Genomic DNA, 12,924 nt, shown 5'->3' with positions numbered 1-12,924 from the left:
ATTATTTAACTTATAATTCATTGTATCACAATTCCGGTGGGTCAGATGTTTACATACACTAAGTTGACTGTGCCTTTAAACAGCTTGGAAAATTCCAGAAAATGATGTCATGGCTTTATAAGCTTCTGATAGAATAACTGACATCATTTGAGTCAATTGGACAAGTACCTGTGGATGAATTTCAAGGCCTACCTTCAAACTCAGTGCCTCTTTGCTTGACATTATGGGAAATCAAAATAATCAGCCAAGACCTCAGAAAAACAATTGTAGACCGACACAAGTCTGGTTCATCCTTGGGAACAATGTCCAAACGCCTGAAGGTACCACGTTCATCTGTACAAACAATAGTACGCAAGTATAAACACCATGGGACCACGCAGCCATCATACCTCTCCTAGAGATGAATGTACTTTGTTGCGGAAAGTGCAAATCAATCCCAGAACAATAGCACCTTGTGAAGATGCTGGAGGAAACAGATACAAAGGTATCTATATTCACAGTAAAAAGAGTCCTATATAAACATAACCTGAAAGGCAGCTCAGCAAGGAAGAAGCCACTGCTCCAAAACCGCCACAAAAAAGCCAGACTACGATTTGCAACAGCACATGGGGAGAAAGATCGTACTTTTTGGAGAAATGTCCTCTGGTCTGATGACACAAAAACAGAACAGTTTGGCCATAATGACCGTCGTTACGTTTGGAGGAAACGGAGTGGGAAGGCTGCCGTTACAGTCAAGAGGGGGGGGGTATGTGCATATTTGTAAACAACAGCTGGTGCAAGGAATCTAAAGAAGTCTCTAGATGTTGCTTGCCTGAAGTAGAGTATCTGGTGATAAATTGCAGACCACACTATCTGCCTAGAAAGTTTTCAGCAATACTTTTGGTGGCTGTTTATTTACCACCACAAACGGATGCTGGCACTAAGACCGCACTCAGTCAGCTGTATAAGGAAATGAGCAAACAAAAAACCGCTCACCCATTGGCGGCGCTCCTAGTGGCCGGAGACGTTAATGCAGGGAAACTTAAATCAGTTCTACCTAATTTCTATCAACACGTCAAATGTGCAACCAGAGGGAAATACATTTTAGATAATCTGTACTCCACACACAGAGACGCGTACAAAGCTCTCCCTTGCCCTACATTTGGTAAATCTGACCACAATTCTATCCTCCTGATTACTTGCTTACAAGCAAAAATTAAAGCAGGAAACACCAGTGACTTGGTCTATAAAAAAGTGGTCAGATGAAGCAGATGCTAAACTATAGGACGGTTTTGCTATCACAGACTGGAACATGTTCCGGGATTCTTCCAATGGCATTGAGGAGTTCACCACATCAGTCACTGGCTTTATCATTTAAGTGCATCGAGGATATTGTCCCCACAGTAACTGTACCCCAACCAGAAGTCATGGATTACAGGCAACAATCGCACTGAGTTAAAGGGTAGAGCTGCCACTTTCAATGTGCGGGCCTCGAACCCGGAAGCTTATAAGAAATTCCTCTATGCCCTCTGATGAACCAACAAACAGGCAAAGCGTCAATACAGGGCTAAGATTGAATCGTACTACACCTGCTCCGACGCTCGTCTTATGTGGCAGAGCATGCAAACTATTACAGACCACAAAGGGAAGCACAGCCGCGAGCTGCCCAATGACACGGGCCTACTATACGAGCTAAAGCACTTCTATGCTCGCTTCGAGGCAAGCAAAACTGAGGCATGCATGAGAGCATCAGCTGTTCCGGACAACTGTGTGATCACACTCGCCATAGCCGACGTAAGACCTTTAAACAGGTTAACATTCACAAGGCTGCGGGGCCAGAAGGATTACCAGGACGTCGACTCACGACTGCATAGCCAGGCACAACTCCAACACCATCATTAAGTTTGCAGACGACACAACAGTGGTAGGCCTGATCACGGACAACGACGAGACAGCCTATAGGGAGGAGGTCAGAGACCTGCCTGGTGGTGCCAGAATAACAACCTATGCATCAATGTAACCAAGACTAAGGAGATAATTTTGGACTACAGGAAAAGGAGGACCGAGCACACCCACATTCTCATCGACAGGGCTGCAGTGGAGCAGGTTGAGAGCTTCAATTTCCTTGGAGTCCACATCACCAACAAACTAGAATGGTCCAAACACACCTAGACAGTCATGAAGAGGGCACGACAAAGCCTATTCCCCCTCAGGAAACTAAAAAGATTTGGCATGGGTCCTCAGATCCTCAAAAGGTCCTACAGCTGCAACATCGAGAGCATCCTGAGTGGTTGCATCACTACCTGGTAAGGAAATTGCTCGGCCTCTGACCGCGAGGCACAGCATAGGTTAGTGCGTATTGCCCAGTACATCACTGGGGCTAAGCTGCCTGCCATCCAGAACCTCTACACCAGGCAGTGTCAGAGGAAGGCCCTAAAAATGGTCAAATACCCCAGTCACCCCAGTCATGTGTAACTCTGTGTTGTCTGTTCACACTGCTATGCTTTATCTTGGCCAGGTCGCAGTTGCAAATGAGAACTTGTTCTCAACTAGCCTACCTGGTTAAATAAAGGTGAAATAAAATAAAAAAATAAATAAAAATAGACTGTTCTCTCTACTACCGCATGGCAAGCGGTACCGGAGTGCCAAGTCTAGGACAAAAAGGCTTCTCAACAGTTGGTACCCCCAAGTCAATAGACTCCTGAAAAGGTAATCAAACGGCTACTCAGACTATTTGCATTGTGTGCCTCCCCCAACCCCTCTTTGACGCGTCTGCTACTCGCTGTTCATCATTTATGAATAGTCACTTTAACTATACATTCATGTACATACTACCTCAATTGGCCCAACCATCAGTGCCCCTGCACATGGGCAAACTGGGCTATCTGCATTGTGTCCCACCACCCACCACCCGCCAACCCATCTGTTACGCTACTGCTACTCTCTGTTTATCATATATGCATAGTGACTTTAACCATATCTACAAGTACATACTACCTCAATCAGTCTGACTAACCAGTGTCTGTATGTAGCCTCGCTACTGTTATAGCCTCTTTACATACGTATTGTTCACTGAATACCTTTTTTGCACTGTTTGTTAGAGCCCTTTAAGTAAGCATTTCACTGTAAAGCATTTCACTACACCTGTTGATTTGATTTGATTTGCTGTGTTGTCATGTGTTGGTGCCTTGCTATGTTGTTGTCTTAGGTCTCTCTTCATGTAGTGTTGTGTTACCTCTCTTGTCATGATGTGTGTTTTGTCCTGTGTTTATATTTTATTTATTTATTCATTTTTAATCCCAGACCCCATCCCCACAGGAGGCCTTTTGCCTTTTTGGTAGGCCGTCGTTGTAAATAAGAATTTGTTCTTAACTGACTTGCCTAGTTAAATAAAGGTTAAATAACATTTAAAAAATGCAAATATATGATCACAAAGTTCCATGCTAACCTTTAACATTACTAGTCTTCTCTGTGGAGTTGAAGCAGCGATGTTCAGCTCTGCATGTTATTGTGTTCAGGGTTTTCCATTGGCTTGAGGGAAGAGTCAGGTTACTGCTGATGCTCTGAGTCGTGCTGCTGGCCTGGGTCACTGGGGTCCTACTGGTTGGGTCTTTTCCATCCAGAAGCCAGGACACTTTGGCGTCATATGCAGAGTGGACCACACATGTAGCTGTTACCTCAGTCTGTGTCATCACTGTCCTGAATCTGGGGGTCTCCAGGTGGAGGGATGGAGTAGACGAGGGAAACGCTGAGAGCAAAACAGATGAGTGTGGAGATAAAATCGTAAAATAGTGTTTTATACTCCAAGGTAATTAGGTTTTGATTTATGACTTTTGAAGCAAAACTTTAAACAGGTAAGGCGCTTCTGTAAGTTTACAAACTACCTGTGCATAAACTGGTGCTCTTCCTGACAGTTTTCTGAAGATCTTTGTCATCTACCTCACAGATGAAGTCCTTTCCCTCATTCCACTCCTGCTGTGTTACTGTGATATGACTGGTTAGTGCCACATGTCCGTCTTCCCCCATCCTTATCTCATTGTCTGCTGCAGACCTCTGTTCAGACCCAGAGAGCCACTTGATCTTAGGGTTGAAGCCCCACCCAGAACACATGAGTTTCTGGGTCCCTGAGCCAGACGACTCCTCACTGGGGACTAGAAGGAGTTCCATGGACAGTTCACCTGGAAAGAACACCATTTCCTTTTTCAATTTTAGCCGTGGAGTGCTGAATGAATATCATGCAACAAACAATGGAAACATAATTTCATGTTGGTAGGTCTTTCTACATTTTCAAGCATTTGAGGTATAATTGGGTCAGATGAGAGAAGTTCACTCACCAAAAAGCTTGACTTTGGAGCTAGACACCAAGCTGTTGGAGAAACCTTGGTTAACTTTACAGGTGAAAGTGTTGTCTGTCTTCCAGTGTGATTTGGGGATAGAGAACCGTCTGGTGAGCGAATGGGGGCCTTTGGAGGCAGGCAGATCCACATACTGTTTCTCAGGGAAATCAACCCCATTGGCCTGAAAGGTGACGTAGAGGTCACTGGAGGAGAGTTGTGTGATGGCACACTCCAGCACAGCACTGTCTCCCTTCAGTAACTCTGGGAGAGACCTCCTGATCAGCACTGTGGTAGTGCTGCTCACTGCATGTCCTGGAGAACACACACACACAGAGGAGAGGGGTAAACAGGAGAAAGGAACACTGATCTGGCTTCAGTGTCAATAATGTCTACTTTTTATGGGGGAGGACAGAAGAATACTGAATGTTTTGCTGTACTTATCTCTGTATATATCTAATTCAAAGACTCAATCATGGACACTCTTACTGACAGCTGTGGCTGCTTTGTGTGATGTATTGTTGTCTCTACCTTCTTGCCCTTTGTGCTGTTGTCTGTACCCAATAATGTTTGTACCATGTTTTGTGCTGCTACCATGTTGTGTTGCCACCATGTTGTTGTTATGTTGTGTTGCTACCAATGGCGCCAGAAGAAATGGCAGCAGTTTTACAGGCACCCAACCAATTGTGCTATTATGTGGGGATTTTTCATGTTATTTGTAACTTACTTTGTACATAATGTTTCTGCAACCGTATCTTACTGCAAAAAAGAGCTTCTGGATATGAGAACAGCGATCACTCACATCGGATTAGACAAAGAGCTTCTGGATATCAGGACAGCGATCACTCACATCGGATTAGACAAAGAGCTTCTGGATATCAGGACAGCGATCACTCACATCGGATTAGACAAAGAGCTTCTGGATATCAGGACAGCGATCACTCACATCGGATTAGACAAAGAGCTTCTGGATATCAGGACAGCGATCACTCACATCGGATTAGACAAAGAGCTTCTGGATATCAGGACAGCGATCACTCACATCGGATTAGACAAAGAGCTTCTGGATATCAGGACAGCGATCACTATGCTTCAGGCATGTGCTGACCAACTGGCAGTTGTCTTCACTGACATTTTCAACATGTTCCTGATTGAGTCTGTAATACCAACATGTTTCAAGCAGACCACCATAGTCCCTGTGCCCAAGAACACAAAGGCAACCTGCCTAATTGACTACAGAACCGTAGCACTCACGTCCATAGCCATGAAGTGCTTGGAAAGGCTGGTCATGGCTCACATCAACTCCATTATCCCTGAAACCCTAGACCCACTGCAATTTGCATACTGCCCAAACAGATCTACGGATGATGCCATCTCTATTGCACTCCTAACTGCCCTTTCCCACCTGGACAAAAGGAACACCTATGTTAGAATGCTATTCATTGACTACAGCTCAGGGTTCCACACCATAGTTCCCTCAAAAACTCATCACTAAGATAAGGATCCTGAGACTGAACACCTCCTTCTACAACAGGATCCTGGACTTCCTGATGGGCTGCCCCCAGGTGGTGAGGGTAGGTAGCAACACATCTGCCACGCTGATCCCCAACACTGGAGCCCCCCAGGGGTGCGTGCTCAGTCCCCTCCTGTAATCCCTGTTCACCCACAACTGCATGGACAGGAACAACTCCAACACCGTCATTAAGTTGGCTGACAACACGACAGTGGTAGGCCTGATCATGGACAAAGACGAGACAGCCTATAGGGAGTGTGACGACCCTCCCATTCTGTCTGCCGAATTCTTTCTCTTTGCCCTCGTTTTCCTTAATAGGATGTCGTTGGGCGGAGCCGGGAGGGTTGTCAGAGAAATCATTACATTTACATTTAAGTAATTTAGCAGACGCTCTTATCCAGAGCGACTTACAAATTGGTGCATTCACCTTATGACCTCCAGTGGAACAGTAGTGCATCTAAATCTTTTCAGGGGGAGGGGGGGTGAGAGGGATTACTTTATCCTATCCTAGGTATTCCTTAAAGAGGTGGGGTTTCAGGTGTCTCCGGAAGGTGATGGGACAAACCTGGGCTCAGGTGTGTCCCAGAATAAATACACCACTTCCCCATTCATGGAGGAGACTCTCTCAATGCAGACACAGACCGATTTGGTTGTGGCATTTTTGTGGCTATTTGGTTTATATGAATTGGCACCTTTCAACACCCCTCATTATAACATGTATGCACGTGACAACTCACTTACACTACTGACTAAACACACCACATTGTTAATTGTATTTACTTTACTTCAGATAATAAATATATTTAGCTAATTCTTTATCTCCACATTGTCTCCCTTTTTGTTACGTGCTTAGAGCCCGTTCGTGACAGGAGGAGGTCAGAGACCTGGCCGGGTGGTGCCAGAATAACAAGCTATCCCTCAACTTAACCAAGACTAAGGAGATGATTTTGGACTACAGGAAAAGGAGGACCGAGCACACGCCCATTCTCATCGATGGGGCTCTAGTGGAGCAGGTTGAGAGCATCAAGTTCCTTGGAGTCCACATCACCAACAAACTTGAATGGTCCAAACATACGAAGACAGTCATGAAGAGGGTACAACAAAGCCTATTCCCCCTCAGGAAACTAAAAAGATTTGGCATGGGTCCTCAGATCCTCAAAAGGTTTTACAGCTGCAACATCGAGAGCATCTGACTGGTTGTATCACTGCCTGGTACGGAAATTGCTCGGCATCTGACCGCAAGGCACTGCAGAGGTTAGCACGTATGGCCCAGTACATCACTGGGGCTAAGCTGCCTGCCATCCAGGACCTCTACACCAGGCAGTGTCAGAGGAAGGCCCTAAAAGTTGTCAAAGACCCCAGCCACCCCAGTCATAGACTGTTCTCTCTACTACCGCATGGCAAGCGGTACCGGAGTGCCAAGTCTAGGACAAAAAGGCTTCTCAACAGTTGGTACCCCCAAGTCAATAGACTCCTGAAAAGGTAATCAAACGGCTACTCAGACTATTTGCATTGTGTGCCTCCCCAACCCCTCTTTGACGCGTCTGCTACTCGCTGTTCATCATTTATGCATAGTCACTTTAACTATACATTCATGTACATACTACCTCAATTGGCCCAACCATCAGTGCCCCTGCACATGGGCAAACTGGGCTATCTGCATTGTGTCCCACCACCCACCACCCGCCAACCCATCTGTTACGCTACTGCTACTCTCTGTTTATCATATATGCATAGTGACTTTAACCATATCTACAAGTACATACTACCTCAATCAGTCTGACTAACCAGTGTCTGTATGTAGCCTCGCTACTGTTATAGCATCGCTACTGTACATAACCTCACTACTGCTATTTTTCACTGTCTTTTTACTGTTGTTTTTCTTTCTTTACTTACCTATTGTTCACTGAATACCTTTTTTGCACTGTTTGTTAGAGCCCTTTAAGTAAGCATTTCACTGTAAGGCATTTCACTACACCTGTTGTATTTGACGCACGTGACAGAAAAACTCTGATTTGATTTGCTGTGTTGTCATGTGTTGCTGCCTTGCTATGTTGTTGTCTTAGGTCTCTCTTCATGTAGTGTTGTGTTACCTCTCTTGTCGTGATGTGTGTTTTGTCCTGTATTTATATTTTATTTATTTATTCATTTTTAATCCCAGACCCCATCCCCACAGGAGGCCTTTTGCCTTTTGGTAGGCCGTCGTTGTAAATAAGAATTTGTTCTTAACTGACTTGCCTAGTTAAATAGAGGTTAAATAACATTTAAAAAAATACAAATATATGATCACAAAGTTCCATGCTAACCTTTAACATTACTAGTCTTCTCTGTGGAGTTGAAGCAGCGATGTTCAGCTCTGCATGTTATTGTGTTCAGGGTTTTCCATTGGCTTGAGGGAAGAGTCAGGTTACTGCTGATGCTCTGAGTCGTGCTGCTGGCCTGGGTCACTGGGGTCCTACTGGTTGGGTCTTTTCCATCCAGAAGCCAGGACACTTTGGCGTCATATGCAGAGTGGACCACACATGTAGCTGTTACCTCAGTCTGTGTCATCACTGTCCTGAATCTGGGGGTCTCCAGGTGGAGGGATGGAGTAGACGAGGGAAACGCTGAGAACAAAACAGATGAGTGTGGAGATAAAATCGTAAAATAGTGTTTTATACTCCAAGGTAATTAGGTTTTGATTTATGACTTTTGAAACAAAACTTTAAACGGGTAAGGCGCTTCTGTAAGTTTACAAACTACCTGTGCATAAACTGGTGCTCTTCCTGACAGTTTTCTGAAGATCTTTGTCATCTATCTCACAGATGAAGTCCTTTCCCTCATTCCACTCCTGCTGTGTTACTGTGATATGACTGGTTAGTGCCACATGTCCGTCTTCCCCCATCCTTATCTCATTGTCTGCTGCAGACCTCTGTTCAGACCCAGAGAGCCACTTGATCTTAGGGTTGAAGCCCCACCCAGAACACATGAGTTTCTGGGTCCCTGAGCCAGACGACTCCTCACTGGGGACTAGAAGGAGTTCCATGGACAGTTCACCTGGAAAGAACACCATTTCCTTTTTCAATTTTAGCTGTGGAGTGCTGAATGAATATCATGCAACAAACAATGGAAACATAATTTCATGTTGGTAGGTCTTTCTACATTTTCAAGCATTTGAGAAGGTATAATTGGGTCAGATGAGAGAAGTTCACTCACCAAAAAGCTTGACTTTGGAGCTAGACACCAAGCTGTTGGAGAAACCTTGGTTAACTTTACAGGTGAAAGTGTTGTCTCTCTTCCAGTGTGATTTGGGGATAGAGAACCGTCTGGTGAGCGAATGGGGGCCTTTGGAGGCAGGCAGATCCACATACTGTTTCTCAGGGAAATCAACCCCATTGGCCTGAAAGGTGACGTAGAGGTCACTGGAGGAGAGTTGTGTGATGGCACACTCCAGCACAGCACTGTCTCCCTTCAGTAACTCTGGGAGAGACCTCCTGATCAGCACTGTGGTAGTGCTGCTCACTGCATGTCCTGGAGAACACACACAGAGGAGAGGGGTAAACAGGAGAAAGGAACACTGATCTGGCTTCAGTGTCAATAATGTCTACTTTTTATGGGGGAGGACAGAAGAATACTGAATGTTTTGCTGTACTTATCTCTGTATATATCTCATTCAAAGACTCAATCATGGACACTCTTACTGACAGCTGTGGCTGCTTTGTGTGATGTATTGTTGTCTCTACCTTCTTGCCCTTTGTGCTGTTGTCTGTACCCAAGAATGTTTGTACCATGTTTTGTGCTGCTACCATGTTGTGTTGCCACCATGTTGTTGTTATGTTGTGTTGCTACCAATGGCGCCAGAAGAAATGGCAGCAGTTTTACAGGCACCCAACCAATTGTGCTAGTATGTGGGGATTTTTCATGTTATTTGTAACTTACTTTGTACATAATGTTTCTGCAACCGTATCTTACTGCAAAAAAGAGCTTCTGGATATGAGAACAGCGACCACTCACATCGGATTAGACAAAGAGCTTCTGGATATCAGGACAGCGATCACTCACATCGGATTAGACAAAGAGCTTCTGGATATCAGGACAGCGATCACTCACATCGGATTAGACTAAGAGCTTCTGGATATCAGGACAGCGATCACTCACATCGGATTAGACAAAGAGCTTCTGGATATCAGGACAGCGATCACTCACATCGGATTAGACTAAGAGCTTCTGGATATCAGGACAGCGATCACTCACATCGGATTAGACTAAGAGCTTCTGGATATGAGAACAGCGATCACTCACATCGGATTAGACAAAGAATTTTTCTTCAACAAGCAGGACGCACAGGACATTCTCAGAACACCCGACAAGGCCAAGATCCCAGTTATTTTCAAGTGGAAGAGACGCAGGTACAGAGGACACAGAGCGGGGTGCTTCGTAAGGATCCGCAGAAAGCGAGTGGGATGCTGCCGTTACCGTCAATATTACTCGCCAACGTGCCATCATTGGACAATAAATTAGATGAGGTACGATCCTGAATATCCTACCAACGGGACATCATAAACTGTAACATCTTATGTTTCACGGAACCGTGGCTGAATGATGACATGGATTTTCAAGCTAGCGGGAAATACGGTGCACCAGCAAAATAGAACCGCACACTTCGGTAAGACGAGGGGGGGGGTCTGTGCATATTTGTTAACAAAAGCTGGTGCACGAAATCTAAAGAAGTCTCTAGATTTTGCTTGCCTGAAGTAGAGTATCTTGTGATAAATTGCAGACCACACTATCTGCCTAGAAAGTTTTCAGCTATACTTTTGGTGGCCGTTTATTTACCACCACAAACGGATGCTGGCACTAAGACCGCACTCAGTCAGCTGTATAAGGAAATAAGCAAACAAGAAACCGCTCACCCAGAGGCGGCGCTCCTAGTGGCCGGAGACTTTAATGCAGGGAAACTTAAATCAGTTCTACCTAATTTCTATCAACATGTCAAATGTGCAACCAGAGGGAAAACAATCCTAGATCATCTGTACTCCACACACAGAGACGCGTACAAAGCTCTCCCTTGCCCTACATTTGGTAAATCTGACCAAAATTCTATCCTCCTGATTCCTGCTTACAAGCAGAAATTATAGTAGGAAGCACCAGTGACTCGGTCTATAAAAAGGTGGTCAGATGAAGCAGATGCTAAACTACAGGACTGTTTTGCTATCACAGACTGGAACATGTTCCGGGATTGTTCTGATGGCATTGAGGAGTACACCACATCAGTCATTGGCTTCATCAATACGTGCATCGAGGACGTTGTCCCCACAGTGACTGTACGTACAGTGGGGAGAACAAGTATTTGATACTCTGCCGATTTTGCAGGTTTTCCAACTTACAAAGCATGTAGAGGTCTGTAATTTTTATCATAGGTACGCTTCAACTATGAGAGACGGAATCTAAAATCCAGAAAATCACATTGTATGATTTTTAAGTAATTAATGAGCATTTTATTGCATGACATAAGCATTGGATCACGTACCCACCAGTAAGAATTCCAGCTTTCTTTTAAAAGCCCTCTTGTTCTCCACTCATTACCTGTATTATCAGCCCAGAACTACACGGCAGGACCTTGTCAATGACCTGAAGAGAGCTGGGACCACAGTCTCAAAGAAAACCATTAGTAACACACTACGCCGTCATGGATAAAAATCCTGCAGTGCACGCAAGGTCCCCTTGCTCAAGCCAGCGCATGTCCAGGCCCGTCTGAAGTTTGCCAATGACCATCTGGATGATCCAGAGGAGGAATAGGAGAAGATCATGTGGTCTGGTGAGACAAAAAATAGAGCTTTTTGGTCCAAACTCCACTCTCCGTGTTTGGAGGAAGAAGAAGGATGAGTACAACCCCAAGAACACCATCCCAACCGTGAAGCATGGAGGTGGAAACATCATTCTTTGGGGATGCTTTTCTGCAAAGGGGACTGGACGACTTCACCGTATTGAGGGGAGGATGGATGGGGCCATGTATCGCGAGATCTTGGCCAACAACCTCCTTCCCTCAGTAAGAGCATTGAAGATGGGTCGTGGCTGGTTCTTCCAGCATGACAACGACCCGAAACACACAGCCAGGGCAACTAAGGAGTGGCTCTGTAAGAAGCATCTTAAGGTCCTGGAGTGGCCTAGCCAGTCTCCAGACCTGAACCCAATAGAAAATCTTTGGAGGGAGCTGAAAGTCCGTATTGCCCAGTGACAGCCCCGAAACCTGAAGGATCTGGAGAAGGTCTGTATGGAGGAGTGGGCCAAAATCCCTGCTGCAGTGTGTGCAAACCTGGTAAAGAACTACAGGAAACGTATGATCTCTGTAATTGCAAACAAAGGTTTCTGTACCAAAGATTAAGTTCAGCTTTTCTGATGTATCAAATACTTATGTCATGCAATAAAATGCAAATTAATTACTTAAAAATCATACAATGTAATTTTCTGGATTTTTGTTTTAGATTCCGTCTCTCACAGTTGAAGTGTACCTATGATACAATTTACAGACCTCTCCGTGCTTTGTAAGTAGGACAACCTGCAAAATCGGCAGTGTATCAAATACTTGTTCTTCCCGCTGTACGTAACCCAGCCAGAAGCCATGGATTACAGGCAACATTTGCACTGAGCTAAAGGGTAGAGCTGCCGCTGTCAAGGTGCGGGACTCTAACCCGGAAGCTTATAAGTCATCCTGCTATTCCCTCTGATGAACCAACAAACAGGCAAAGCGTCAATACAGGGCTAAGATTGAATCGTACTACACCGGCTCTGATGCTCGTCTTATGTGACAGGGCATGCAAACTATTATAGACTGCAAAGGGAAGCACAGCCGCGAGCTGCCCAGTGACACAAGCCTACCAGATGAGCTGTATCACTTCTATGCTCGCTTCGAGGCAAGCAACACTGAGGCATGCATGAGAGCATCAGCTGTTCCGGATGACTGTGTGATCACACTCTCCGTAGCCGACGTGAGTAAGACCTTTAAACAGGTCAACATTCACAAGGCTGACCAACTGGCAGGTGTCTTCACTGACATTTTCAACATGTCCCTGATTGAGTCTGTAATACCAACATGTTTCAAGCAGACCACCTTAGTCC

At 45.1% G+C, this 12,924-nt stretch overlaps 1 protein-coding gene across 6 annotated transcripts in view; it reads right to left on the bottom strand.

Moving 5' to 3' along the window:
- Positions 1 to 3,030: 3,030 nt before the first annotated feature.
- The window catches only part of LOC115118739 (immunoglobulin mu heavy chain-like), a 116,740-nt gene continuing 106,846 nt past the window's right edge, over positions 3,031 to 12,924 (bottom strand). For all 6 annotated transcript variants that reach the window (XM_065010338.1, XM_065010336.1, XM_065010340.1 and 3 more), the window contains 6 exons: positions 9,022 to 9,336; positions 8,569 to 8,862; positions 8,133 to 8,432; positions 4,314 to 4,628; positions 3,864 to 4,157; positions 3,031 to 3,727 (listed from right to left, as the gene is read on the bottom strand). In XM_065010338.1, coding sequence (XP_064866410.1) covers positions 3,423 to 3,727; positions 3,864 to 4,157; positions 4,314 to 4,628; positions 8,133 to 8,432; positions 8,569 to 8,862; positions 9,022 to 9,336 — 1,823 coding nt within the window. In that variant the 3' untranslated portion in view covers positions 3,031 to 3,422. The remainder of the gene's footprint in view (positions 3,728 to 3,863; positions 4,158 to 4,313; positions 4,629 to 8,132; positions 8,433 to 8,568; positions 8,863 to 9,021; positions 9,337 to 12,924) is intronic.

Source organism: Oncorhynchus nerka, linkage group LG26 (genome assembly GCF_034236695.1).
Source record: "Oncorhynchus nerka isolate Pitt River linkage group LG26, Oner_Uvic_2.0, whole genome shotgun sequence".
NCBI lineage: Eukaryota > Metazoa > Chordata > Actinopteri > Salmoniformes > Salmonidae > Oncorhynchus > Oncorhynchus nerka.
Note: the sequence above shows the minus strand (reverse complement) of the source record. Positions and strands in the feature narration are given on the sequence as shown.